Below are 27,451 nucleotides of genomic sequence, written 5' to 3'. Positions count from 1 at the left end.
CTCTGGGAGGAGGCCCAGGCCCTGTGGAGCCGGGACCAAGGCCACTGACAGCCTTCCCTGTGGGCCCCTTGCTCCCCATCTGGAGCTGGAGCTGGGAACGAGGCTGGCGTGTGCCTCTGAAACTGAGGTGGGCGTCAGCATGGGTGTCCACTATGCCTCCCGGGCCACTGGGTCCATGGGAAAGGCCACCAGAATGCAACCTGAACGTGTGCTTTGCTGTCCCCTAACTTGGGGTGCCTCAGGACTGTGATTCACCAAGAGCATATGGCAAATTTGCACCAGAAGAGGGTTAATGAATGCTGGCTTTCTTTTCTTTTCTGCTAATAACCTGGTAGGGTGAGCTGGCAGAATGTGGGCTGGAGACAGTTCTGATCAACAGGCGCCACCACTTCACTGGGGCCAGAAGCTGTCACCTGCCCTAGAAAACGAACAGGTAGGCACCACACTGGACTTTTACCAATTTTATTTCTAGACTTTCCATGTTTTGTCTTGTTTTCTGCTGAAAACATGCTGGTTACATGTCTGTGCTGGGAAACGCCACGGTGTGCAACTGAAAACACAGACCCAAAGTGCCCCCCCCACCAGGGACCCTCACAGACTTGCTGGTCACAGGACAGACTCCACAGTGCTTCGCAGACCCGCCACTGGCCTTTGGCCTTTCAGCAGTGTTCACCCCTGCTAGGACAGATGGTCCTGCAAGGGCCCCGTTTGGTTCGGACAGAGGAATGCCACAGCCAGCATGGCCGCCGTGAGCAGCAGTGTCTCTGCTGGGGCGGGTGGCAGGGTCCTGGGCCTGCCGTTGGCCCCAGAGCACTCAGGCTGACCCTGCCGGTGGGGGCGAAAATTCTGCAGGTCCTTTTGGTTCAGCAGTGCGGTGGGTGACTCTTGGGCACACAGCAGTTAGCTGGCTTCATCGAGATGTGGAGTCTTTTTAAGTCACATCATGCTATAATGAACAGAACAACGAACGCTAGTACGCAGACGGGCTCAGCACACCGGAACATCAGTGAATTCCAGCTCTTCCGATCATCCCCAACGCCTGAGTCCTACCACACGGCACCACAGAGGCACATCAAGACATACTTGTTACAGTAATAATAATGCAGCTTTCAAAGCTACATGCAAAGAGCCACACAGCTGTAAAACTGCTATGATGGTAAATCCCAGGTGGGATGGAGAGTCCAGCACACAGGCGCAGAAAAGGGAGACAGACCCAGCCTGGTCCTCAGAGCCGCGGGCTGTCCGTGGGGATGCGGCCCGGAGCCCGTGGCGCCAGGCCCGTGTTGGGATCCGGACCGCGCGTCTGCCGGAGCAGGAGGCTGGGGGTCAGACGGAGCCCGACCGCCTGGCCTGCACATGGCTAAGTGAGGCGTGAGGTATCGTGAAACAGGAACCTTTTTGGAATAGAGCAGTAAATCACATTAAGTCAAAATTGATCACATAAAAAAAAATTACAAAAAAAAGGCATCCGTAATACATTTTTGTATGAGAAAATTAAAACTAGAACATGGCAGTATATGACATTGTAAAACAAACAAACAAAACAACTGATCGTCCAATAGCAGCAAAACAACGTGAGAGATGACAGAGAAGCGGTGTGAATGTGTTCCAAACCTGCCGGGGAGTCATGGGTAGCAGCGAATCCACGGGACCAGCACAGCCGCAGCCTGTCCTCGAGGGTCCCCACCCACCCCTCCACGCCTTCCCCCTCACCCGCTCTTCGGCCGTCAGCCTCGGCCCTCTCGCCACCTTCCGCGGTCCCTATGTGATCGTTTTAAGAAGGTACATATAATCAAGATGTGCAAATTGTCTACTGGTGGCGGACGCTGTTGTCTTCCTTGTGACTGACGCCTCTCAGATAGGGTCCCTCTGGGAAACCCCTAACAGGCCTGAATCAATGTCTTCATGTTTTTTCCCTCGAGAATTAATTTTCTCTCCTATAAAAGGGTCTAACTTTTATTAACTGTATTAAGCCTGCAACATCAAAGGCAGAAAGGGTGTGTGTGTGTGTGTGTGTTTAAATCAAGGGGAGATTGCATTACTTTATAAATCATACTGGCCTTACGAACATCCTCTGCAATAAATATTCTTTTAGCCTTAACTATAAATTATATATTTTAGTGTTTAAAAACCTTCCTAACCCTTACACTATGCATTCTCTAGGTAAACCTTTAAGGCCCCTACTTTCAAACACCGGTTGGCACCAAAGGAGTCCTAAACTTCAGCTTCTCTGCAGAAAAAGGCAATGTGAGAACGCACATTTTCTTCTTGACTGGAACCTAGCCTTCAAAAACACCCCCTTTTCGCTAACATCATAGTGACATGCGCTGGCCTTGCAATCCTGTCCGCACACAAGTACGGGAATATTCCCAAACCATTCCATTAAGAGATTGCCCCCCCCCTGCCCTCCACACACAACGTGAACAGAGATACTCCCTAGGACCACTGGACTGAAAGTGCTTTGAAATGGAATGGTCTTAGAATATTGAGAAGGGAAGTGAGGGTTTGTGGTGGTCACCTGGGTGCAAGCAGGCTGCAGGTCTGCTGGGGGAAAACCAGCATCTTACAAACAGGTAACTACAAAAATAGGAAGATTATAAAAATAGAATATATTACATTGCTACGGCGGTTTCTCTTTATAGTAGCGCGTACTAAGCGTCGGAGGGCTGGCTTTCTGTGACTGTTCCGCTGGCTGGCGCCTGCCACACTGTGGGGGGGTCGGTCCACAGGCAGAAAGAGGGTTAGCACTTGGTGGCGCCGAAACTGTGCTACTCTACCCGAGAGGTGACATCAGCCAGTGACAAGGCGAAGAGGTTACACGCCTACCTATGAAATAAAATAAACACACACGAATGACTTATAAAGTGACTACATGCATGAGCAAGCAGGGTACTGGATGCCTAGAACCGCCTCAAAGCCGCGCTCCTTACAAAGAGCCCAAGAATGTGGTTTTCTATCTAAACCTCTCTTCTACTTTAAAAAGGTTTGTTGGCTTTTCTCTAGTTTAAAAAAAATGTTTTTATGCTTTTTTTTGCTTTAAACACTTACAGAATCAAATCTAAACGTCCTCTGCAGACTGGGGCCTTGTGTTAACACCTATCCTCACAACACAGGGACACAAACACGGTCATACAAAAGCTAGCTGATTATGGGGTACACGGTCCTCTATTTTGGTAGCACGATTCTCCCCCCAAGCTCAGGGTTATGCAAGTAACTATTTTTTCTCTCCTTTTTTTTTAAGACAGTTTTTCAGGTCCTTTTTTCTTTTGCTTAAGTCAAGAGATGGGAGAAAGAGCAAAGGGAAAAAAACCGACAGTAAGAGGGAAGCTTTCCCCTCCCGGTGGCGACGGATCCCGGGAGGAGCCGTTCTCCCGGGGGAGCCCCGGGGGCGGCGCCTCCCCAGCCGTGGCGCCCTCAAACGTTCACGTCCCGCACGTCGGTGGGCGTGCAGGCCAGGCCGGCCTCCTCGTCCTCCTCGTCCGCGGCCTTGGGGTCCAAGTGCTGCTGCTGGGCCTGGCGCAGGCTGGACTCCAGCAGGGCTTCGATCTGCTCCTGGCAGGCCCGCAGGCAGTCCTGGGCGGGGTGGGGACAGGGTCCTCAGGAGGAGGCCCGCGCCGGGCCCTCCCCCAGACGCTGTGACCCGGGCCACCCGGGTAAGAGCGAGGCTGGCTTAGAAGGCTGCCTTTGCTTCCCCCAAACCGGGGGAAGACGTGGGAGCTGCTGCCTAGACTCCAGGACTAGCCCCCACGGGCCCCCGGTCCGAGGAGCCCCCACGTTAGCCAGGCAGTGCTGACCCGACTCTGAAGGTCCCGGCCATCTTCCATGCATGTAGACACCCCTGCTCGCCTGCCCTGTCCCCCAAATCCCCCAGCAGGGCCCTGGCCCCTGGCGGGAATTCCTCATCCAGGCTGATCTCTGGCCCGCTGCTCCCACCAGCCCCGCTGCTGCCTTCGGCAAGCTCAGTGTCATCTGACCCAGGACGGGCCCTCTGAGCCTTGCATTTTGGACTTGACCCCTGCCGTGTCAGCCCTCACGGTGTACCAGCTTTCCATGATCAGTGGCCGTCAAAAGCGTTAGGTCATGCATGACTGAGAAGGAGTGCTGGGTGGCCCAGGAGACCTGGACCCTTTATCCCCGACCCTTCGGCTTGGCCTACGTCCTGGGAGACACACTGGCCTGTACCAGTGCCCACTGCTACAGGTTTCCTCCTGAAGTGACTGACCCAAGTTATCAGTGCGGAGGAGGAAGCCTGGTGCTCAGGGGCCCCTCCCAGCACACCGGGCGCAAATCTCCCTGTTATCTTGAAGGTGCCTCTTGCAGCAGGGCAGCCTCATGGCTCCCGGGGTCAAGGAGAGAGGCTGGGTCCAGGTATTGGGCATCTGTCCCTGCTCCTGGCAAACTACACTGGGGCTTCTAGGACCAGGTGGAGGCTCCAGTTCAGCCTGGAAAACAGACCTGTGCCCGTCTTAGAGGAATGGGGTGCAGCCGAGGGCCAACCCTGGGAAGGGCTGTGGAACTGCTAATTAGATGTGGCTGCAAACAGGTGCCTTTTTGCCCCAAAAAAGCAGGATACTCAGGCCAGAAGGGCCTCTGAGAAGGCCTGGGGACCAGGCCTCAGCATGGATGGCCTTGCTACCCCACCTTTTCAATATTCACCGTGGCAAGTGAAGGCAGGGGAGATGAGGAGACAAGAGGCCTACAAGGTTTGGTGTGGAGCCCAGGACTCCTGATGGCCACTGGAGGCTTGAACCCAGACACCCAGTCCAGCCTCAGTCCCACCCCCGAGCCTGTGCCGGCTCTTGATGGGTGGCTCTCAGTGGCCATGGTCTCCTTGCCCCTCCCTGGTAACCGGGGAAGGCTGGTGCAGTGGAGAGTGGGGTGCGGGAAGGAGCTCCCCTAGGGGCCACAGCCACCCGTTCTCTAGCCCCCGCCCTTGCTTCCTTTTCCCAGCAGCCCACTTGCACCTTATAGTCCCTTCCCGGGAAGAAATGACTGGCAAGTCAGGCCAGGCCAGTTCTGGAGAAGGGCAGACACTGCTCACGGCAGAAAGGCACCCAAGGGGTGTCCGCTGCCAAGGGTTTTCTATGTGAGCTCAGCTACATTTGTCACTGGATGACCAGACTACCCAGTTTCAGCCTCACGGTCTTCCCATCTATCAGCTGTGAAGTGTTTCGATCTAATTGAAACAATCTACATTCAAGTAAGGGACCACACAGCCATTTCTAAAGTCGTCTGTGGATGGCAATCTGCCACCCTTCTAGCTGAGGGGCAGCAGCGCGGCGATGTGCCCCCCACACCCAGGGAGGACGCTCCATCACTCCAAGCGTGACGCAAGCACCACCCAGACTGAGAGGGGCGGGGAGGCCAGCCGCCAAAGCTGCTTGCCCTCTGGGTGACAGGCAGTGCCGCCAGCCTGAGGCGAGCATGGGTAGGTCGGGGGCGGGCAGTTGTCTGTCCCAGAGCCCAGCTTTCCTGCCCTGAACTATACTGGTGGTGGCACGTGGCTGGGCCTCCAGAAGGCAGCCACCTGAAGCCAAACCTGGACCCGGGTCAAGGCAGTCACTCGCCCCTCGCGGCACAGCAGCCTGGCTGAGGGGTGACCTTCCAGCCCCAACCTCACAGGTTGAATTTGGTAAATGCCACGAGTGCTTATAGTTGATTCTTTAAGAAGAGAAAAAAGAATCAGGAATAAACCAATGGACTTGTACGAAGAAAGATACAGCAGACTCTGGCTCTGACAGCAGCTGCATCAGGGGGGGCTGCGGACACAGGGCAGCCTCTCCCGGGCTCAGGGCCACATCCGAGCCTTTCTGAAGCATCTGTTTATTGCCCATCCACGCTGTTGCCCAGACTAAACAAGACTGGGCCCCCACTCCGCACACTGCTAGGGCACGGGTCACCGACTGGGGCTTAGCTCTGTGGCCCCTCTTCCCGACAGCTCAGCTGGGAGGGGTTATGGCTCCTGCCTGCTCCTGGGGACCCCAGGGGATGCCAGAAGCCTGGGAGGATCTCTTTCGAAAGGAGCCCTCAGGAGTGGGGGGTGAAGCTGGCACCCCGTGAGCCTTTGGCCAGGTCCTGTGCCTGAGCGCAGCACCTGCCTTGTCCCCAGGGCCCCAGCCCTCTCCACTTCAGGAGCCTCAGCACTTCCCATCAGCAAACAGCTTCACACCCTGAATACTGGACTTCTAGGGCCAGATGCTGGCCAGGTCTGGCCAAACAGCAGAGGTGCAGGGGTCACTCACCGGGTCACACTTGATCACTTTGGAGAGGAACCGTGTGAGCCGGTGGTAGGACAGGAGGCCGCTGGAGCTCCCCAGGTGCAAGCCTTGCACTGCGGCCACCACACTCCCTGCGGCCACCATGGAGGGTGGATTGGAAATGAACTTCACATCTGTGGAGAGGGAGAGAGGCAAGGGGCGGTGAGCAGGGCCACCCTGCAGCGTCCCCATGACCCAGGCCAGCCACACATCAGGGCCTGTCCCAGCAAAGTTGAGCTCGAAGTGCCTCGCAGGTATTTGGGGCCCCCTGTGCCCTGACCCCAGGTCACCACTGGGCACCGCTGGCTGGGGACTCCCCCAACATGAGCTTGGGGTGCTGCCTTCAGGATGAGGGGAGAGCAAGCTGAGGAAACGGCTCTGGGGCGGGACATGCTGCACCTCCATCCTGCTGTTGCCACGGGCCTTGGGGCCACGCAGCCGATCAACAAGCTGAACTTAAGGTGCTGCCCTGTGTGCCTGCTCGCCCAGGGCACCTGCACTGCCAGCCATAGGGAAAAGCTACTCCCCAGAACCCTCCAGGGGCGCCGCCTGCCCCTGGAGTCAGCTGCTGATCCCCACCTCCTGTTCCTCCAGCTGTGTGTGTGGGGGGGTGGTCACTGTGTCACTTCAGCTGCCTGCTGGCACGCTCTCCACTCGTGCAGGAAGCTCCCCACAGGGGGGGGGAGGGTGGCACAGGCCTGGCACCTCAAATAAGCTCAGCGTGTCAATGTGCCATCCCTCCCCCTCCTTAGGGAAGGGAAAAGACCGTGACATTCAAGGGGCACCCCAGGGCTGCCTTCCTGTTGCGTCCACCGAGGAGTCACTGGTGAGGGAGGCCACTGATTTCAGCAGCTTTTATCAGGATCTAGCCTGGAACCAGGTGCCTGGAAGGCCTCCCTGTCGCACTCCGAGTGCCCTGGAGCTGGGCCTCAGTGAGCTGAGTGGGAGGGGGCTGTGAACAAAGGGCAAGGGTCCCCCTCGGGACAGGGCACGCCTTGCAGCCCAAGACTTCATCTTGGAGAATCAACAGCCCGTCTTGTTAAAGGGAGCAGGTGCCGAGGGGCGGAGAATCAGGCTGCTACCCTGAAGTGGTACAAAATTGGCCTCTGGGCTTGTGATGACTCAAAATAGGAATCCCTAACGAGGTGAGCCCCCACTTTCCCCCTTTAAATGGGAGCAGTTCCCCTGGCTGAGCTGCTGTGAGGAAGCAGCTTCCCATCGAGGCGATCCAGGACTGAGCGGGAGCCCGGCAGCCACAGGTTCCCACCTGCAGTCCCGAGACCCTGTGCAAGCCGGGTAGGCTTGCTTCTGAGGCCCGCTTCCCCACCGACGTGTAGTGTGGTCGGGGGCTTGTATGTTTAGATAAAGGAATCCTGATTTCAACCCTAAAGCTCCAGCAGTGGTTCCTGTTCTGTGGGTCAGGAACCTGGTGGCTGCAGGGAGAGCGGTCCTTGGGGCTGTGTGGCATTGCTGACCGTCCCTAAGACCTGTTTGTTAAGCTCAATTCTGTGCCAGCTTCAAATGGCCCTGTAATTTCTTCCCCTAACCCACGCAGCCGGAGGAAGAGTTCTTTTGTGCAACTATGTATACATATGCTAAGAGCAGGCAAGCCAGTCCCCCAGGTGACCCGCGTACACGTATGTGCAGGCGTTCAGGGACCCCTATCTGCAAGCTGCGGAGCAGGGAGCACAGCCCTCTCGAGGCACCGTTCGGTGGGACCCCTGCCCGTGTGGAGGGCAGAGATACCTTCCGGGACCTTTGCTCATCATGCCTCTGCCTGATGCGGCCTGTTTTTGAGCTGCAGTTACGCTGCTGTCATCTGGAGACAGGTCCCCTTGTGGCCAAGGACACAGTCGAGTCTCAATTATGTTCAGATCGTGCAGGCACACATCAGACCGTGGCGCATCTTCTAAGGGGCCTGGGGGGTGGGTGCCGCTCCCCTCCACTAAGCTGCCTGTCCCCTGCAGGGCCCCACTGTGGAGTTAATGCACATGAAAAACTGGATCACCCCAGCCCCAGCCGTTTCTCCACGTTTACCCAGGTATCTGCGCCCAGGCTACAGCCCGCGGACAGTGGGTGCTTGCTGCGCCCAGCCTTAGACCTGCAGCAGCTTCAAAGCCAGCACCGAAGTCTGTCTGCAGCCTCTCTACCAGGCGTGCTTCCAATAGTGCCAGCATCCCGTACCCCGACACACCGCTTCCCAGGGGTCCTGGGAGAGGGGGAGCTCCAGGCTGCCCTAGCCACCCTCGGGGGAGGGTGTACGAGAACTGTTGCTCCAATTATCTCCAGGAAACTTCACTGTTTCTCTGAACCACTTTCAGCTCCATAAAAGGCTGCCTGGAAGTCTCTGGAGGCCTCTCTCCTCAGAGGCGCCCCAGCCAGAGAATGCCTCCCTGCTCCGTTGGCCCCCGGAGGCTGAGGGACAGCTGCTAGGAGGCTCCGAGCCCCGTCCGTCCACGGGCCAGAGCTCCTGGGGAGGGGGTGCCCCACTGCTCAAGTCCATCCAGACCAACAGTGTCCTTGGCATCGCCATCTGCCCGCCCCTCCACCCCCGCCCTGCCTCCCTTGGATAGACCTAGAGGAGGGGTTCATGCCTTGAGCAGGAGGCCAGGAGGATCATCCCAGCTCTCAGCAAACCTAGAACTACCAGCTGTCACAGTGCCTGGATATCAGAAGACTGTAATGAAATGCTAGGCCGACGGGCTCTGGCCTTCTGCTGGGGGTGCTGGTGGGTGGGACATGTCAGCTAGCTTTCCCCTTTGATGCCCTGTGGCCCATCAGGCTCAGAGTGAGTTCCCAGAAGATGTGGCAGTTGAGGCCTGACTAGGGGCAGAGCTAGCTCCCTGCAGAGCTGGGCCTGATGGGGGCCTGGGTACCCTAGTCAGGCTCTCCAGGTCCCATGGGCGCAGTTCATGCCATCAGAAGGGAGAAAGGAAGAGGTCATAGGGGGCCAGGCAGAAGCATGAGGCAATACCATGTATGTCTGTATGTGTATGTGTGTTTATGCACGTGCATCTCTGTCCTGGGCTTGCAAAGTCTGGCTGCCTGGGGCTGGGGCCAGGGCAGTGCTGTGGAGGGGCCTCCGGGGAACGTCCAGAGCCCTACCAAGGGAAGGGAGGCTGGCCCCCTACCGCCAACCACGGCACACCAAGCCCAGGCTGCCCCAAAGCCCCTCCCGGGGCTCAGCTCAGCTGAGCTGGCCAGCGGCGCCCCTGGCAGGGCCTCAGGAGGCCCAGCTCCTCTGCTGGCCACCCCCGCATGAGGGCCGCCGCTGGCTGCCCAGAGCACGTGGTGCAGGCACTGCCGGCAGGCACTCCCCACCCTTGTAGGCGCTCCTGGCAGGTGGCCCAGCCCAGCAGAGGCCAGGAGGGGCCCCGCAGCTCAGGCTCCTTGAGGACACAGGGAAGGACTGGGGAGGCAGGGATGGGGGGAGGGCAGGCCTGGCGGCCAAGGGAAACTCCTTCTAGCATGGAGTGGCCACAGCCTGGCCCGGGCCAGCCACCTACCCCCATCCTCAAGGCACTGCACGGTGGCAGTGCCTGGTCTCAGCTGCCTGACCCCAGGAGGGCAGCACCCCCATCACCTCCCCATAAGCCCAGGCCCTCTACTCTACAGGGCAGGGTAAGAGTGCTTCCCAGGGCAGGAGGGCCTGGAGACCAGCTGCTCCGATGCAGAAACTGAAGCCAGGGTAGGGAGCCCCGCTGGGGCGGCACCCGGGAGGCCAAGGCCCTACCTGTGGCGCAGAGGGCAACGAAGGTCTGCGCGTGTTTGCGGATGATCTGTCTGTTCTCCTCAGCTACGGGCATTTTGGAAAGGAAGTGTTCGATGAAGTCGTGCGGGGTCATGGCAGCCAGGTTCCACTTGAGCTTGTTCACCAGGAGCAGCTCCATTTGCTGGGACACGGGGAAAACAAGCACAGGGTGACTGGCTCCTGGGACAGGTGGGACAGAGGGCCTGGGGAGAAGGACGGGCGGGCTCGGGGGTCCAGGAAGCGGGGGACAATGCGCCACCCCAGATTCAAAAAGAGAAGGTGCTATTTGAAAAGGCCCCGCTCCTTGAGACCTTCGCAAGAGCTCAAGGGCCTTGCACGCCGGGGAGGCAGGGCCTGGAGACTGGCCCGGCCTCTGCCGCTAGAGGGCGCGCGCCGCCCACTTTTCTGCGGAAATGCGGGTGCAGGAGCCGTGGGAGTAGAAGCGAGTGCGAGGTGGGGGTGGCGGGGGTCCCACGCGCTCGAGAGCCGCCCCAGCCGGGTGGTGGCCCGCCCGCAGGGCACAAGGCTAGTCGGCGGCCGCCGGACCCCTGTCCCGCGCCCATCCCCCCTGGGGTGCTGTGGCGAGCGGAGCCCCGGGATGATGGGGGTCCCGGGTTACCAGCAGCTCGTCGGGCCGGATGGAGTTGTCAGTGTAGATGCACAACTTCTCGGCCGTCAGCGGGATGGTCTCCTTCATCTTCGAGGCCACGAACATGCAGGTGGCCCCCAGCAGCTGCAGGCGGCTCTTCTTCACGGGCTCCAGCGACAGGAAGCGGTCCAGGTAGTTCATGGCCAGCGGGAAGACCTCCTCCTCGCACTTCTGCTCCTCACAGACCTGCGGGGCACGGGGGTCCGTGACCGCCGCCGCCGGGGCCCTCCACGGGGATCCCGGGCTGCGAGACTCCGAGCACACAGGGGGTCGGCCAGCGGGCGGCAGAAGCTTCCGCCGAAGACCCCTTCCCCCGCGTGTCCTCAGTACCCACCCACCCCGAAACTGAAAGGGAAAGTCCCCGCGGGAATGGTACGGTGGGGGCAGGAGCGGGCACGGCCGGGCGGCGTGCGCCGCGCAGGCTGCGGGTGCTGGGGACCCCGGCCCGCGTGGGTGCCCTGGGGCCCTTCTGGTTGGGGGTCGCACCAATTGGGGTGCAGGGCCGCGGGGCGGGCCGCGAGGCTGGGCGCCGCGCTCGCCGTGCCTGCGAGACACAAAGGTGGCGTCCCAGGCCGCCGCGCCGCATTTCCCCAGACGTCATCTTTTCAAAAAATATTTAAAAATATTAAAAAAATAATTAGGTATATAAAAAAACGCTGAAAATGACCCTCGGGCGGTCCTTTACCCAGGTCGGGCGCTGGGAGCTCGTTGCACGTTCTGGGGAGAGCCCCAGGAATTCAAACTCAGAGGCCCCCCCTTCCCTCTGGGCGCGGGCGCCGTTTCCCTCTCGCAAGGGCACCACGCCGCACTTTCAAAAATTATTTAAAAATACTCGCGGGCCCCCTAGGCGCCCAATGAAGGGCTGAAAATGTGCCCTGGATTCCTGGCTTTCTCTAGAAAGGTCCCCCAAGCTGAGACCCCTGCAGACGAGGGTCAATCCGCAGCGTCTTGAGGGCCACGCGACCTTGCAGCCCAGCGTGCTCTCCGGCCCAGGCTGGCCGTGCGGGGCGCCCCGGGACTCGCTGCTTGAACAAAGGGGGCCCCCTTCCCGAGCGGGGGTCTCCCCAAAAGTGTCCGGGTTCCGTCCCCGCGCACCTCCCTCCTGTTCCCGGCTACCGCTCGGCTCCTCGCGGCGGCCCCAGCACCTCTCCCATTGCTCCCCCCGCCCCCAATTATTAATAAACACTTTTGCCTTGCAATAAAAGAACAAAGATGGCGCATAATACTGGCACGAGCGGCCCTTGCATACGTGTCCATGGATATTAATTTAAAAATCAAACCTATGCCCCCCCCCTCCCCCTGGAGCTGGCGGCTCGCAGAGCGGCTGGGAGAAGACGCACCGCGGGGCTCGCGCGCAGGCAGGGGCTGCGCTGTGGCGATCCGGGTGGGGGCCACAAAGGGCGCCAAGCATGCCGGCCCGCACCCTCCAACCAACTGGGGTGCCCTGGCACGGGTTTTCCCCGAAGGAAACCCCCTCCCGGATCGCTACCCCCTCCAAGAAAAGGAATTTCTAAAGACCCCACCTCCAACCCCTCCTAGTTCAGAAAATACCCACAATATTTGGAAAATACGATTCCTAGCAAGACCCCAGCAAACTTCAAAGTTGGGGTGGGAAAGAAAGAAGGGAGATGAGTGGCAAAGAAATGTGGGTTTGGGTTAAGAAGTTGCCAGAAAGTACTAAGAAAGCCGCCCAAAGCTCCGCACCTCCAGCATCCAGGTGGCCACGATCTTCCGCATGGACGGCAGGATCTCCTTCTGCACGCACTTGAAGTAGGACACGGAGGGTGCGCAGGTCTCCTCCGCCTTGAGCATGGCTCGCAGCACCCGGTCGTTGAGTAGGTTGGCATCGGGGTACGCCCGGCGGATGGTCTCCACCTCGCAGCATAAGAGCTGGTGTGCCATGGCTGGGGCTCTGCCGGGCGGCCTGGGGAGGGCGGCGGGTCGGGTTCGCTCCGCGCTCGGCTCTGGCTCCTCTGCCCTGGCCGGAGCGCGCGCCGCTGCTGCTGCTGCTGCTGCTGCTGCTGCTGCTACTGCGCCGACAGCCCTCTGGAGGCTCCAGGACTTTGCAACTTCCAACAAAACTCCCCTGTAGTCCGTGTGACGTTACTGTTGTTAAGCAGAGATCAAAGCCGGGCAGAGAATGGGAGCGGGAAGGGGGGGTTGCGGGCGCAGGGGGAGGGGGCGCGGGCGCCGAGCGCCGGGGAGCGGCGAGGGGCAGAGCCCAAAAGCCATCCCGGAGGCGCCGCGCCTGCCCCACGGCGGAGTTGCCCCCGAGTCCAGGTTTTCATAGAAATGCAAATCGCCCCGAGGTTGCCTTTCTCCCCGCTGGGGAAGAGGGGTGCAGGGGGGCCTTCCTCCCCGATTGGGTCCCCCCGGGACTTAGGGGGTGGGGTGGAAGGGCTCTGCCGGGGGTCCACTAGGAGGGCGGGCCAGGCCACACGCAGCCAGGAGAGACCGCATGGAGTGGGGGCGGGGGGTGGGCACTTTGCGGCTCGGCGACACCCTGTATTCCAGCCGGGAGAATGGGCGCATTTCCGAGAACGCCACGAGGGCACCCACGGGCGGAGAGGCGGCCAAGGAATCTTCTGCGTCTACATCTTCTTTCATTTTCATCAACACGTGTAAATTTCAGGAACCATTTAACCTCCAAGCACGCAGGGCAGAGCTCGCGACCCTGCTAGAGGCTTCATTCCGGTGCACAGGGGTGATGTTGCGAATGACCGAGGGGGCATCCTTAAACTTAAAAGGGATTTCAGCTTAGCACGCGCTCACTCAAAAAGTAAAATAAAATAAATGCCCCCAAATTCCAGCAGCAGCCCAAGATGGTGGCCAGCGTTTCCTTCGTCCTGTTGTCCTCGCATGGGGGATCTGCCGGCTGTCTTCTTACCTTGGCCAGCCCATCCTTGTGGGGGTCCCTAATCCCCCCCACGCCCCTGTACACGTAATTTAACAGTTTAGAGAAACACCCCGAATGAAGGCTGCAAAGCATGGTCTCTATCCTATCTAACTTTTTAATATAATAAATTAAATCGCTAGAAATATTAGTCATCTCTCTCTGCCTGGGACAAGACCACCGGAAGCTTCCTAATTGGTTTTGTCGGGGGTGTGGACATCTCTTCGCCTTTAGAATTTGTCCTGGGGCTGCATTCGTGAGCCTTAGGGGGCTGGGAGGGGTTGGCCAAAATTAGAACAATTTTGAGTTAAGGAAATGGCTATATTGATCTGATTATTTTAAACAAAATCTATACATGCTCACGGTTTTGAGAGGGTCCCCAAGATTATCGCAAATTTATGAGACATATAAAATAATACATAAGGTGTGCATTTTTTTTTTAAAGATTCAGTTTCTTTGGTGCTTTTTCTTTAAAATAAAAGAACGTTTTACCCAGTCTTAACATTTCCAGTTTTTACACTATCTGCCCCAAATTAAGAAAACTGTTTATTTCCCTTGGATATAGTTTAGCGGCATCAAATCACCGGATCTCCCCTAACAGAACAGTCTCAAAGAAAACGGATAAAAAAGACCCCCTCCCCTTCTCAAGGGCGCACACCGCAGGACAAGCCCCCTCCCCTCCCCTTCAGGGCTGATTACTCCAGTGTCCCCTCCCCAGCCGGGATTAGGGTAACTAATATTCCGGGTCCAAAGGGGTAATCACCCCCGGCTCACGCCTCGGAAGCGGTGGGTGGCCCGAACAGGGAGCCCCCACCGCCGCGCCTCCCGCCCCGGGCACCCACGCTCGCCCGGGCCCCGGACGCGCCAGAGCCTCAGAGTATCAGCCCGCGCACGAGGGCGGCCGGGCTGCCTTTTCATTCATAAAATCCCGACCGGGCGGCCGCCCGGGTGATTTATGGGGCTGCGCGCTACCACCGGCGGCTTCGGTCCCGGGGGGCGAGGGGACCCGAGCTCCGCGTGCGCCCCGGCCTGGCCGGAGCTGGGTCGGCAACAGCGAGGGGCGGCGGGTCATAAGAAGGCTCGCCCACTCCAGCAAACCGGCTCCGAGTCCAGGAGAGAGCTACCCCCAACCCGCGAGAAAAACAGAGGAAACTGGAATTAGCATGAGCCAATGGGGGCGCGGCGCTGTTACTAGGCGGACCGGGCAGATCGCGACTAGGAACTTCGTTGATTTCTCCGCTCAGGGACAGGCTCAAAAGTGCAAGCCCGGCCGGCGAGCGTGAAGAGCCGTCCAGGAACCAGCGGGGGAAGCGCTGGAATTTGGGGCCGGGCAGGGAGCGCCAGCCGACCAGCCCCCACCCCGGGGAGCCCAGATCTGCGGTCCCTGGAGCCCCAGAGGGAGCCAACAGCTCCCAGGCCCATAAGGGCGGCTGCTTCTAGCAGAGCAGAGGACACGTTTTTATTTTAATTTTTTCCCCCAAAGAGAAAAGCAACTTAAAAATTTTTTTATGTTGCCGTTTTAATTTGCACTGCCTTAAAAACCCACCATGAAGCAGGAATTGCCAATTCTGGACTCATTTAAATCGCACTGTACTTATTTCTTGGCGACCATTTGGAGACAAAGGACCAGTGGCCCATCGGGAGGGAACCACGTTGGTTGGAAAGAAAATCCAAAAGTAACTTAAATCACCTTCCTGTTTTCCGCGCCCCCTGGCCCCCCCCCCCCCCCCACAGAGGTGACCGCGGCCAGGGCGACCGTCGGCCCCGAGACGGCAGAATCCGCGGCAGGCGCGTTTGCCACCGTCCCTGGCTGTGGGAACCTTCATTCACTGCGGGGGAAGGGAGCACGTTCATTGAGGAACAGGCGCGCCGCGGCGCCGACCGGGGACGCACCGCGGCTGTGCGCCGCCCTGCGGGGGTTTGGGGAGCGGTGCAGGGCCCACTGGAGGCCTTCCACGGGCCTCGGCGTCCGGCGCTCGCCCTCCCCCTAGAAGACCCGGGCGCGGGCGGGCGCGCCCAGGTGGGGTCACCTGCAGCCGCACACCTGGCGGGGACTTGAAAGGACTTGGCTGCCGCTCCGGGAGTTTTCCATTGTTAAGCCCTTAAGTCGCTCTGGAAAATGCTTCCGAATGTGAGCCGCAGGGTTCCGGGGAGCGCTCGGGGTCCCCTTCCCCCACTGCTCGCTGTGGGGGCGCGCAGGGCGGTCCGCGTGCCGCGGTAGCTCCGCCTGGGCTACGCGGTGCCATTCCCAGGCGCTTCAAAGTGCGGGGCGCGCCCGGGCGAGCTCTGGCCCTGGCGCCCACTCGGGACGGCCGCCCCTCCCGCCTCCCGCCTCCCGCGCCTGCCTGTGGCCGACTTATTCTGCCCGGCGCTCCAGTCCTCCGTCGGGCGGGCTGCGGGGACCGTATGCCCCCAACCCACCCCGCACTGAAGGCCGCGGGAGAGGTGTGCGAAGGAGTTAAGAGGGCAAACCCCAACAGGTGGGGGGGGGGGACTGGTTCCCACAATGCCTTTGGGATCCCAAAGGATACGGTGCACTTTTAAGGGTGAAAGAAGATTCTTAGTCCTTGACCTCCGCCCCTCGAAACGCATCGCCCGAAGCTCTGAACAATACGAAACGCACGTCCACTAGGAATTCCCCGGCCTCTCGCCTCTGCCCCCCGGCCACCCATCTCCGACCAAAGGGTCGCGAAGTGGGCGCTCAGGTCGAAAGAAGATAACCACCTCCAACCCCGGCAGAGAGGTCGGCGGGAGGTGGGGGCAGCGACGGAGGGTGCCGAGTCCGTCCCCCGTCTCCGTAGGTGCGCAGGGCCGCGGCCTGCCCGAGGCCGAGCAGACCCCCCCCCTCCGGACGAGGGCTAGGGGTGCCGCGGCGGAGCCTCGCGGGGCTTCGGAACCTGGGCGGCGTCCCGCGGAACCCGGACCTTCTGGGAGGAGGCGCTGCGCCAAGACCCTAGTCGGCCCTTGTGGCGCCCCTGCCCCGCCCGGGGAGGGGTCGGCGCCCCTGCCCTCGCCCTCAGGACTGGGCGCTCCCTCCCCACCCAGCCCCCGCACACTGTCTGTGGGGAGGACTCCCGCCTCCTCGTGCCTTCCAGCTTCTTTGTGTCTTTGAAATGCCCGAGGGCGTCTTATCCTTGGTCCTGGAGTGGGCAGAGGGAATGCTGGGTCTTTATTATGGGAGCCCCCAAGTCCTGGGGTTCCGGAACACTTGTCAGGAGTGGAGGGAGAAGGGAAAATGATCCCAGGTGCGGGCAGAGCTTTGCGTGCCTAACGCTCTGTACCCCTGCCCTGGGGCTCTTTGGCCTCGCGCCGTCGGTGCTGGTGGCGGGTCACGGACTGGGACCTACTGGAGAGTTCTGGGCCGCCACCCCCTCCCCCCCGGAGTGCTTGCGCGGGGCTCGACCTGCCCCTGCGCGTCCTGGGCGCTGGGCGGGGTCCGGGGTGCGGCCTGGCAGGGGAGGGAGGGGGGCAAGGGAGCGCGCCGCGGACCTGGGCCCTGGCTCCCAGCGCGGGGCTGCGCCGCGCATTCCGCGCATTCCCACCCGGCCTCGGTTCCGCCGCCACGTGGTTGCTCCGCGCGCCGCGCTTACCGTAAGGCTTGGAGGAGGCGCGCACCAGGCTCCGCAGCGAGCGCGGACCTCCCAGCGTGCGGTGCGCGGACGCGCAGTCCAGCTCCCGCGCTGGACAGGCGGGGTCCCCGCCCGTAGACGAGGTTGCTGTCTGTGCAGTAAGCAGCGTTGTACTATGGGAGTTTCGCATATTCTTTTGTAAAGACAAGCAGGAGGAGGGCTCAGGGCCCCCTCGCATCTGTAGGAGGGTGACTGTCCATCCGAGGAACCGGTGACCATTATCCCTTCCTAGCCGGGACCGCGCAGAAGGGCAGCAGCCGTCTGGAGTTTTGTTCTCCTTTTCCTTATTAAATCGGTCGCTGGCCCAGTCCAATGTACTGCATGATTGGAGAGCAGGACCCAGGAGGTGTTTAGCACATAGAAACACCGGGAAGTCCTGAAGGGTGTCTGAGGATCAGTTAGTTCCAGACAAAGAATCAAGTGCAGCTCTGGATCCTGAGCAGCAGGCGTAACCTATGCGATGCGGGCCTCTGCCTCTTGGGGCCCAGTGGGGCCCTGGCCAGGCAGGGGTCCCGCAGGCCTGGGTGGATGGGGGAATTCCGAAAGCCGTCCTGACCCTGTCGGGGCTCTGATGCCCCCTGGGGCAGAGGGCGCTCCATCAGTGGGTGGGTGGAGTCCGAGATGGGGGTCCCGGAGAAAAGGCTGCTGGAAACAGCCTGTGGTCCATCAGGGCCAGTGTTCCCAGGCTAAGGGACGTCTGCCCTTGGCTCTGAGCCCCGTCCACTGTAGGATTTGGAGAAGTCTTCACTCACGTGCCGACCCTCATGTCCTCACTTCTGCAAGGCATCCTCCTGCCCCCAGGAAGTTTGTCACCGCCATCACTTAATCTTCAAAGCAACCCCCTCCCCCAACCAACACATTTCATGGGCGAGGAAACTGAGGCCCAGCCGCCTAGTGCAGGGTCACACTGTTAGCAGCTGTGCTGGCCTGACATCAGAACCCACACTCTGAACCACTGGGCTGCACCTCCCTGTGGTCATGGGTACTGTGGGAACAGTTCCAGGGTCCTTGGAAGCTGATAAGGGCAACAATCTACTTTTTCAAGAATGCATGCAAAATCAAGCCACTCTTTCAAGATGCTAGGAAGTTTGCAGCCCTATTTGAGTGTGCACAAGCATGGCACACACAGACCCACATGTGCCAGTAGCTGTTTCACCCTGGGCAAATCCCTGTCCAATCTGTAAAATGGGTAGGATTGTACCCCTCCGAACGCGTGGACAAGAGTAATTAAGGTAACTGTGGAGCAATTAGCATAGGGTCTGGCATACATCAGGCCTATTAAATTCATTCGTGTATTTGCTCTTGTGCAGAATGAAGGCCATGTGATGTGCGCTGTGTGTGGAGTTCATTAAACATTTCAGTTTACATTCAGAAAGATGATTTTAAAAATGGCTTTATAGTTTATAAACTCACTTTCATTTGCTGAGTTCTCCTGAGCTGTGGACATGAGATTTAGGTCTCAGAATGTACTTTGAAATTGAAAAAAAAAGTGTGACCACGTGAATTTTCCCTTCTTCCTTCTCACCCCAAAAAGGGAGTAAAAATGTTGATTAACAAAGGAAGCACATTCACTGAGAGCAGGAGTGCCAGCAGGGGCCCCAGCCTGTCTTTGGCCTTGGCAAATTCGACTCTCCTGAGGCCACGGTGACCAAGGACCACAATGTGGGGAACTTAAAATAACAGATATTCATTCTCTCACAGTCTGCAAGCAAGCCGGAGCCCGTAATCAAGGTGTGGTGGGGCCCCGCTCTCCCTGGAGACTCCAGGAGGGCCTCCCTGCCTCCTCCAGCGTCTGGGGCTCCAGTGCCCTGGGCTTGTGGCTGCGTGCCCCCCGCCGCTGCCCCGTGCTCACGTGGCTGTCCCCTCTCTGTGTGTCTTCTCCTCTGTGTCTCATTAGGACACTTACTGACTTTAGGGCCCACCTGGATAATCTAGGTTGAGGTTATCTTGAGACCCTTAACTTGATGATATCTGCAAAGACTATTTTCAAATAAGGTCAAATTCACAGGCTCTGATGATTAAGGAGGTAGACGTATCTTTTGGGGGGGACACCATTCAGCCCACTAGATGGAGGGAGAGGGAGAAAGATGAAACATGCTTTGGAGCAGCTTAAAACAGTCCATGAAATCCTCATATTGGCCAAGGACTTGGCTTGAGTCAAGGAGGTAGGGAGGCAGGGAGGTAGGCCCCGCATGGCTGCGTTATGGTCTCTCCACTGGAGGCCTGGCAACTCAGGCGTGGAGCACGTTTTTGAATGAGAGCTCGTGGGCAAACTGACAGGTGCCTGCAGCAGGAAGCCCTGCCCCCAGCTCGTCGCCCCTCTCAGGAGGCAGACAGGTGGAAGCTGTGAGCAGTACGATGGCCATTAGAATCCTGAGGAGGGCTAAAGAGCCAGGAAGGGTAGAAACTGACAGGCCGAGAGGGAGGAGAGAATGTTCTAGATGTCTGAACAGCACAGGAAGTCCCTGGAAGAAGGAAGTCCGACATGTGCGCTTCCCTAAAAAGCAGTCTCTGAACTTTTTCCAGCCTTGAAGCAGAATGGCGGGGAGTGTGCACTGCAGAAACAGCAGGTTCCAGGCCCAGCTCTGCCCACCTCCTGTTTGTGGGGGCTTCACCTCCCTGGGATCAGTGTCCTCATCTGCAAAATGGGACTTTACGCAGATTAAACGAGTTAGCGTAAGTAGAGCTGGGCACACGGCTGGTCCCACCATGATTAGCAAAGACCCACAAAAAGTCCCACACTCTGAAAAGTGTGGGCATTACACAGGGCTTCCTCATTAAGTCCCAGCCAACTCATCTCCCCATTTTCTTAAAATCAGAGGCTTATACAACTGCCGGCAAGGTCAACATGGGATGAACAGGGTTGCCGTGCTGAGATGACGTGCCTCCAGCCGAAGGGGAATGGGGCCCAGGTTTTCCTCCCTTGCCTTGTCCTGGGTGAATGTGCTGTTTGCTCTGTGCTTTTTGGGTTGTTGAAAAACAACAGGTCTCGGAATTCCCTTTGTAGCTTCCCTGGTCCGAATCAACAACTGCCAGAGTGAAGCCAGGAGGGTCACGGAGGGCAGGGAGCAGGGTGGGGGCGGGGGGATGCGACTGGGGCAGCTCTGGGCACGGTGAACCTGGGCTTTTCCCCAGGAGCTTGGGGTGGCCTCCCTGCACCCTTGCCGGGCCTCACCCACCCCTCCCGCCTGCCCTTTGGTTCCTAGCTGAGGAGGCCAAGCTCAGAATCCACCCACCGGCCAATTCCCAGGCACTGCTCAAGGTAACAGACAGAGGCTGTTTGGAGAGAAGCGATGCAAGATAAACATGGTAGCCAGGAAGGTATGATCACCATGTGGCCGGAGGAGGGGGCAGGAGAAAAGCAGGAACTAGGGCAGCCAGGAGGGTGGACAGGCACGGAGGCGGGGGGAGGAAATGTGGGGGTACCCTGGGAAGCCACCGCTCTCCTCTACCCAGGCTGCTCCCCAGTCATGAAGAGCACAGCAATGACAGCAGCCGTGGCATGGTGGTCGCCTCCTGAGCACTCCGCCTGCACCGATTCATCTTTACAGCCGCCTCGGAGGACAGCTGCTTTCTCCCCATTTTATAGATGAGGAGAGTGAGGCCCACAGGGTCATTGGCTGTTGCAGAGCTGGAATGCGTCTGGCTCTGTCTGACTCTAAAACCCAGGGGAAAAGGGCGAATTACAAAGCAGCTCAAAGTCACAGGGCTCACTTTAAAGAAATGCGCAGCTTTATTGAGATATAATTTACATAACACAGTTCACCCATTTGAAGGGTACAAGTCAGGACATTCATGGCTGTGCAAACATCTGATCTTGGAGCATTTTCATCTGTCTCAAAGAGAGCCCGTTCCCCTCGGCCGTCACTCCCCTCCCTCCACCCTCCCACCCCAGGAAACCGGTCATCTGCCCTCTGTCTCTGTGCATTTACCTGTTTGGGACATTTCATTTAAGTCCTGCACTGTGGGATCTTTTATGTCTGGCTGCTTTCATTTAGCAGACTGTTCCGAGGCATGTCTGGGTCTGCACCACCTACCAGTGCTCCGTGTTGCTGGCTGAATAGTGTTCCCCCATAAGGCTGGGCCGGCATTACTTAACCTTTGTCGGGGAAGGACCTCTGCATTGTTTCTGGGTTTGGGCTGTTAGGACAGCGGTGGCGTGAGCGGGGCGTGCAAGGTCATGTGCGGACCTGTGCCCGTCTCCCTTGTGTAGCAGAGCTCCTCTGCGGAGTGCAGCCGGGGGCAGACCCTGGGGCGCAGCTCTCCGGGACCCAGGAGACCTAAGGCAGAGCCAGATGCTTTCAGAGAGGATTTCTCGCCGCTCCCCGCCTCCCAGCTCGCCTTCCTTCCCCTCCCCTGTCCTCTTTCTGTTTCGTCTATTCTCCTGTTCCTTCCTCAGGGAGGTCACAAAGGCTGGAACCCTAAGCAATTATGCTTAAGAAATGGCTTTTGCTGTGACATTGAGAACCCCCGTAGGATCAACACGTTGTCCTCATTAGCCACGCATAGGGCCACACCCTGTAATCATGGAGGGGAGGAGGGCATTGCTAGCAAACTCCAAACAGGCATCTGGGGCATGTGCTCTGACTTTTGCCAAATCAACCTCCACCTTTAGCATCCCAGAAGCAGCCCAGGGGCTTCAGCCTGCAAAGAAAATAATCTTAGACATGCTTACTGACTTCTCCGTTTCCCCTCTCCCAAGTCTCCCCATCCAGGCCTGCAGAGCCCCCAGGGTGGTCTAATCTCCCTGGAACAGAGGGCTTATTGCAGCGTACCCCTTGCCATATGTGTGTTTGTGTGTCGGGGTGGGGTGGCAGTTGGCCTGATTTGTCCTTTGCATCCGAGCCATGAGCTGCCCCAAGCAGGCAATACTGAGCTGGAACCACAGCCCAGAAAGCTACAGAGATTCTCACCTCGGTTGGTTTAGGAGCTCAGTGTCCTTTGTCTCTTCCAGCGTCCCTCACCCAGCTGGGGACCTCAGTCTCCCCTTTTGTCAAGGGAGGCAGTCAGAGCAGACTGCCCCTCACAGGGTCACTAGGGGTATAAACCTGCCATCTGCCTCTGTGTCCGAGCTTCTGGGCTTCTGTGTGGAGCGGCGCGCTCCCTGCTCTCCGGAGCCTCTAGCAGGATGAGTGGACATGCCCACTGACAAAGGCCTGTCACGGGGCCACGGCTGATGGCTGAGGAACAGGAAGGAAGACACCTCGGATGTCGTCCCACAGGACCAGGAAACCTTCTGGGAGCTTAGCCAAGGGTGTTTTGGGTGTATTAGTTACCTACTGCTGTGTAACGAATCACTGGGACACTTGGCAACATAGAACGGCCAGCATTTATCTCATGCAGTTTCTGAGGGTCAGGAATCTGGGAGAAGCCTGGTCCAGCCGCCTGGCTCCAGGTGTCCCACGAAGCTTTGGGCAGTTGTCTGCAGGCTGGAGACTCGGTCTCAGGCTCTGGTGCTCACACACATGACAGCTGGCTCTCAGAGAGGGAGACAGAGCGCCCAGGCAGGCTGCAGTCCCTATAGCCCCACCCTGTCACATGCTCCTGTCCGCACAGACCAGTCCTAGACCAGTGGGGGCGCCATCAGCGAACGTGAGAGGCCATGGCCGCTGGGGGCCGTCCCCGGGGCTCACGGAACCAGTGGGGCTTCTGGGCCGAGGAAGGTGGGCACAGCGGGGTGCGCGTGGTGGTGCGGGTGAGAGCCAAGGGCAGGGCCCGTTGCCTCATCTCCTCGTAGGTTCAGAGTCTACCTGGAGTTGAGATGTGTCTGGTCTGGGGTGAAGACTCAAAGCCTGTTGCTCCCCACGTGGATATCCGGTAGGACCGGCACCACTCACGGAACAGTGTCCGTCCTCTGCACGTGATGGCGGTCGCTCAGTCCCAGCTCAGGTGGGCACGCAGGCGCAGGCCTGTTCATTGGCATCGCTCTGAATCTATAGATCGACCTGGGGACACCTGGCACCTTCGTGACTACAAATCGATCATTCAAGCTTCCCATCCATGAGCAGGATGTATACCACCACTTACTTAGGTCTTCTTTAATTTGTGTGTGTGAGTCTTATGCATCTTTCATTCGATTTCTTCCTATTTGACTTTTTGATGCCATTATAAATAGTATCATGTATACACTGCCTCTGTTTTTTTAACCTGTGAGTTTGAATTGGGAGCCAGGGGTGGACAGAATCTGAGAAGGTAGAAAATCCTGTGTGGTGTAGGACTGGCAGGGTGTCCAGGCTGAGGGCCAGCAGTGGCTGAGGTCACGGGTCTGGTGACAGGGTCCAGACCAAGGCAGTCCTGCTGCAGGGTCTGGTGGCGGAGCGTTTGGTCTCCCGGGAAGGCGGGACCCGGAGCGCGACTGGGCTGTGCCTTGTGCTGCCTTCCCTGCCTTGTTTCTGCTGCTCCTTCTCTCCATCTGGATCGCCTTTCCTGCACAAATCCGCCAGTGTTGGTCTTCATGGCTTGCGACTTTAATCAGGACGAGGAGGGCACCAGGACTGAGCATGGTCGCAACTTGCGTCACTCCCAGCTATTACACTTGAGACTAGAAACAGTCTCAGATCCTGTAAGTTGAAAACCATAGATTATGGCACGTTCAGAGGGCAGAAGAACATTGAGTGAGGAAAGCAATACACAGATGCACATGTACGCTATCAGCTCAACTGTAGGTGCTCCGAAGGACGTACACAGGGCCAAGACCTCTGGGGTGACAGCAATGACACTTTTGTCCCTTCTGTATTCTGTGCTGCCTTCCACATACTGTATTCTCTTCCAGACAAATATTATGACCAGAAAAAAGTATCCAACCAGAAACAACTCTAAAGATACCTGGGTATCTCCCAGACCCCCAGCTCCCCTGGCCGGCCTTGGAGCACCTGGACCAGACCCTTTGTGTTTTGTCGGGCAGTAGCCACATGGGGTTCTCCCTGGTGTGGAGGAGCAGCCTGGCCCCAGCCCCAGTTGCCAGCTCAGGAGGGTCCTAATTCCCACACAACCTCCCTCCCTTCCAGCAGATAAAGGGGTAGGAGGCTGATATTTTAGGGAGACTTTAATTGGTCCCAGAGTGGACACTGCTTGTAAACGCAAAGCCAGGCTTTCATATCACTGGGTGGTGACACTTAGGAGCAGAAAAGGCCCAGATTCTGCCTCCTAAGACCCAGAGCTTGACCTGCAAGCAGGAGGAAATGCAAAAAGGAATCAACAGATACAGCCTAAAATGTAAAATGCTCTCCCCCGTGCGGCCAGCTGGGCTGGTGCTGAGTAAGGAGCAGTCGGCACAACTGTCTTTTCATTAAGACAGACTTTGACATTATCTTTGGGAATTCACACAGTCTTTGGGAGACACGTGTGCATGCTTGGTCTGTGGTCACTGCTGTCTCCCAGGACAAATAAGAAGACCTTTGAAGAAGGAGGATAGTCCTGGAGAGTCTCCTACCCCTGGACTCCCAGGAGGGACATTATGTAGACAGAAACAAATGGGGAGAGAGAAATGGGGAGGAAGTTTGTGTGGCAGGTATCACTCAGTATCCTCTGACATCCATTTCCCTTCTTACACAGAAATAGAATTTTTAACTAAGCACTTACTATTAAGTGCTAAAGACTATATTTCCCAGCCTCCCTTGGGGCTGAGAGTGGCCAGTGACTAAGTCCTAGACGATGGACTATGAGTGAAACTTGTAGGTTGCGGTATTCCAAGGCAGGGGCATATAGACACATTGCAGCATACATGGTTAATAGGCAAAAGTTAGTCACTTTCCTGTATTGCCAGGATTGAAAAAGTGTAATTTGAAATCTAAAACACATGACCATTTCTATTAGCATCCTCCAAAATGAAACACTTAGGCATAAATCAAACAAAATATGTATGTCCAAGATCTATACGAGGAAAACTACAAAATGAAATCAAATAACTAAATAAATGGAGAGATAGTCCATGTTCATGGATAGGAAGACAGTATTATCGAGATGTCAGTTCTTTCTAACTTGATCTGTAGATTCAATACCATCCTGACCAAAATCCTGGCAAGTTATTTTGTGGATATTGGCAAACTGAGTCTAAAGTTTACACGGAGAAGCGAAAGACCCACAATAGCCAACACAGTAGTGAGGGAGAACAACGCAGCTGGAGGGCTTGACATCACCCGACTTCAAGATTTCCTATAAAGCTGCACTGTAGAGCTGCTATTGTAAATCAGATGTTAGCTGTTATTATAACCATTGCCCTCTTGAAGTTGGGATTGTCACACCGCTCTGTGTGAAACTGCACCCCTTTCCCCCCATCTTGCCTGCCATACCTGAGGACGCTATCTCATGATGCCGCTCCACGCTCAGGATCCTCAGTGGCCCCCCCAAGGCTCCCTAAAGATGTCCTAGAATCACAAGCCTGGCATTCCAAGACCATCTTTACCCAAGTCAATTTCTCCCTTACCTTCCCCTCCTTCCTATAAAACTCCTGCTCATACTTCACACACTGAATGCCAATTCAGTCACCCTTTGCAATGGTGTCCGCTGCCCCCAACTGCATAACACCTTGGCCTTCAATACAAGACCCAACTATGGTCCAGCCCTTCACAAAGCCCACTCTGCGGTCAGATGCGCACAGCACCTTCTGCTCTGGGTGCCCCACACATTGCTTTGCCTAGAGTTGTTTCCTATAGAGTGACCGCTCTGTCCATCCCACACCACCGTCCCAGCCATCCCAGGAGCTCATGGAAGACCTAGGGATCCCAAGTGGCTGGCCTCCCAGGGAAGACTTCTCTTTGGATGTCTTTGGAGTGTAGAGAACAAGCTCTGTGTGTTGATGCCGAGGTGGGATGCAGGGAGGTACGGGGAGGGGGCTCTGTCTGTAAATGTAGCTCTTTGGAAATAGTGAAAACACAGAGGACCCAGCTTTCAGGCTCCTCATGATGCGCTGCCCTGGGCTGGGGCATGAGGGACTCTCGGAAACCACGTTCACAGGCACATGTGGTGAGGTGGGAGCTCGGCCGGCCGGGCCTCGGGTGCCGGGGGCCTGTGTGTTCTGCTGGTGCCATTCTGTGTGCCGAAGAGCTCTGACTTGCAATGCACAAAACCTCCTCAAAAGAAAATGAACAGGAAAATTAGAGGGAGACTGCCGAGGAACTTCTTAAAATTGGAAAAATAAGTGTGTTCCCTGTAACTGAATGCATTGGCCCATCCCCTGGCCCCTGATTAAGGGGAACTGGTGTTTGTGGGGGTATTCAGCAAGAGGCCTCTGACTGGGAGACAATTTTGTGGCTTCATCCTATAATTTGGACTTGGGGGATCAGGCACAGTTAATGCGATAAACTCACAAACCTCTGCTTGTGATCAGACGTGGAATATGGCCCCTACATGTGGCCATCAGAGCTGGCATTGCAAATGCTAGACTCCTGAGGCTGGGCACAGGCCAGGAAGGCTGAGCCTCTAAGGGCTGTTGAGATGTGTTGGTTTTGAAAATTTGGAAATACATGTCACTGGTCTTGTTGACCATCTACTTCTAAATGCACATTGCTATCAAGTCTTGTTTCTGTTAGACACTGGCGTTTGAGATCGTCCACGTCCTAGACTGTGCGTTTTTTGAGGCAAGGGGAACTCATCCTGTGTTGGGGTCTTACACACTGTAGTGGCTTTGCACGGTTATGTCGGACCAAGGAATGAAAGAATGAAGGGTCAAAAGATGTGGTTTTGGCTTGAAAAGTGGTGGAACACAGGCCATCGTGGTCAGGTGCTTGCCCTAAGGGATCTTCCTAATGGCCAGGTCTTTGGAGTATTGCCGGGAACACACGGGTTCTTTTTGGCTCGTGGCCACTTTAGTATATTTCTCTTGCTTCCTAAATCACCACGATCAGGCTCCTGAGAAAACAAACTCCAAGTGTGTGTGTGTGTGTGTGTGTGTGTGTTATATGTTGTGGGAAGCTGGGTGGACGAGGTGGAAGTGGTCAGTGGGGTGAAGGAGGGGTGGGTGGGTGGGGAGCTGGATGAGGGGCGGGGCAGGTGCGGAGGAATCACTGCCTGCAGCCTCTCCGTCCCTGCGGGGTCCCCTGGTCTGCATTCACCACCATCGCCCCATTGAACATATATTACACATTGGCATCTATCTAGTCTTTGATACTCTGGTTTCATATTTAAATTTCTTTGATTCAACTGCACCCCCGCCCCCACCCTTCAATATGACCAGAGTTGGGTGAATTCCCTCTTTCCCTTTGTGTGGCTGGGAGAAGACTGGAAATTTTCAGATGTGATTGCTTCGCAGGAGCCTGCAGGCGGACCCGCAGC

General features: G+C 57.4%; 1 protein-coding gene across 2 annotated transcripts; it reads right to left on the bottom strand.

Moving 5' to 3' along the window:
* Positions 1 to 446: 446 nt before the first annotated feature.
* On the bottom strand, positions 447 to 12,752 carry CCND1 (cyclin D1). 2 transcript variants are annotated; one of them, XR_005059400.2, is made up of 6 exons: positions 12,362 to 12,752; positions 10,628 to 10,843; positions 9,991 to 10,150; positions 6,243 to 6,391; positions 2,617 to 3,573; positions 447 to 1,394 (listed from the first exon to the last, which is right to left on the bottom strand). XR_005059400.2 is itself a non-coding variant. In XM_037011400.2 (5 exons), exons 1-5 carry the CDS (start codon positions 12,557 to 12,559, stop codon positions 3,415 to 3,417), a joined length of 882 nt encoding a protein of 293 aa, XP_036867295.1. In that variant the 5' UTR covers positions 12,560 to 12,752; the 3' UTR covers positions 447 to 3,414. The 2 variants fall into 2 exon arrangements, 1 of the variants encoding a protein (XP_036867295.1); XM_037011400.2 differs by having other exon boundaries at positions 447 to 3,573.
* Positions 12,753 to 27,451: the final 14,699 nt, after the last annotated feature.

Source organism: Manis javanica, chromosome 11 (genome assembly GCF_040802235.1).
Source record: "Manis javanica isolate MJ-LG chromosome 11, MJ_LKY, whole genome shotgun sequence".
In the NCBI taxonomy this organism is placed as follows: Eukaryota; Metazoa; Chordata; class Mammalia; order Pholidota; family Manidae; genus Manis; species Manis javanica.
The sequence above is the reverse complement of the archived record's forward strand: the minus strand, read 5'-3'. Positions and strand labels throughout refer to the sequence as shown.

What these genes read in the sequence shown, in the direction of transcription:
- CCND1 (XM_037011400.2), bottom strand. Translation starts at nt 12,559, where the DNA reads ATGGCACACCAGCTCTTATGCTGCGAGGTGGAGACCATCCGCCGGGCG. An exon ending in CGTTGCCCTCTGCGCCACAG is followed by an intron (nt 6,392 to 9,990) that starts GTAGGGCCTTGG and finishes CCCTCTCCACAG; the next exon opens with ATGTGAAGTTCATTTCCAAT. An exon ending in AAGTGATCAAGTGTGACCCG is followed by an intron (nt 3,574 to 6,242) that starts GTGAGTGACCCC and finishes CACCCCGCCCAG; the next exon opens with GACTGCCTGCGGGCCTGCCA.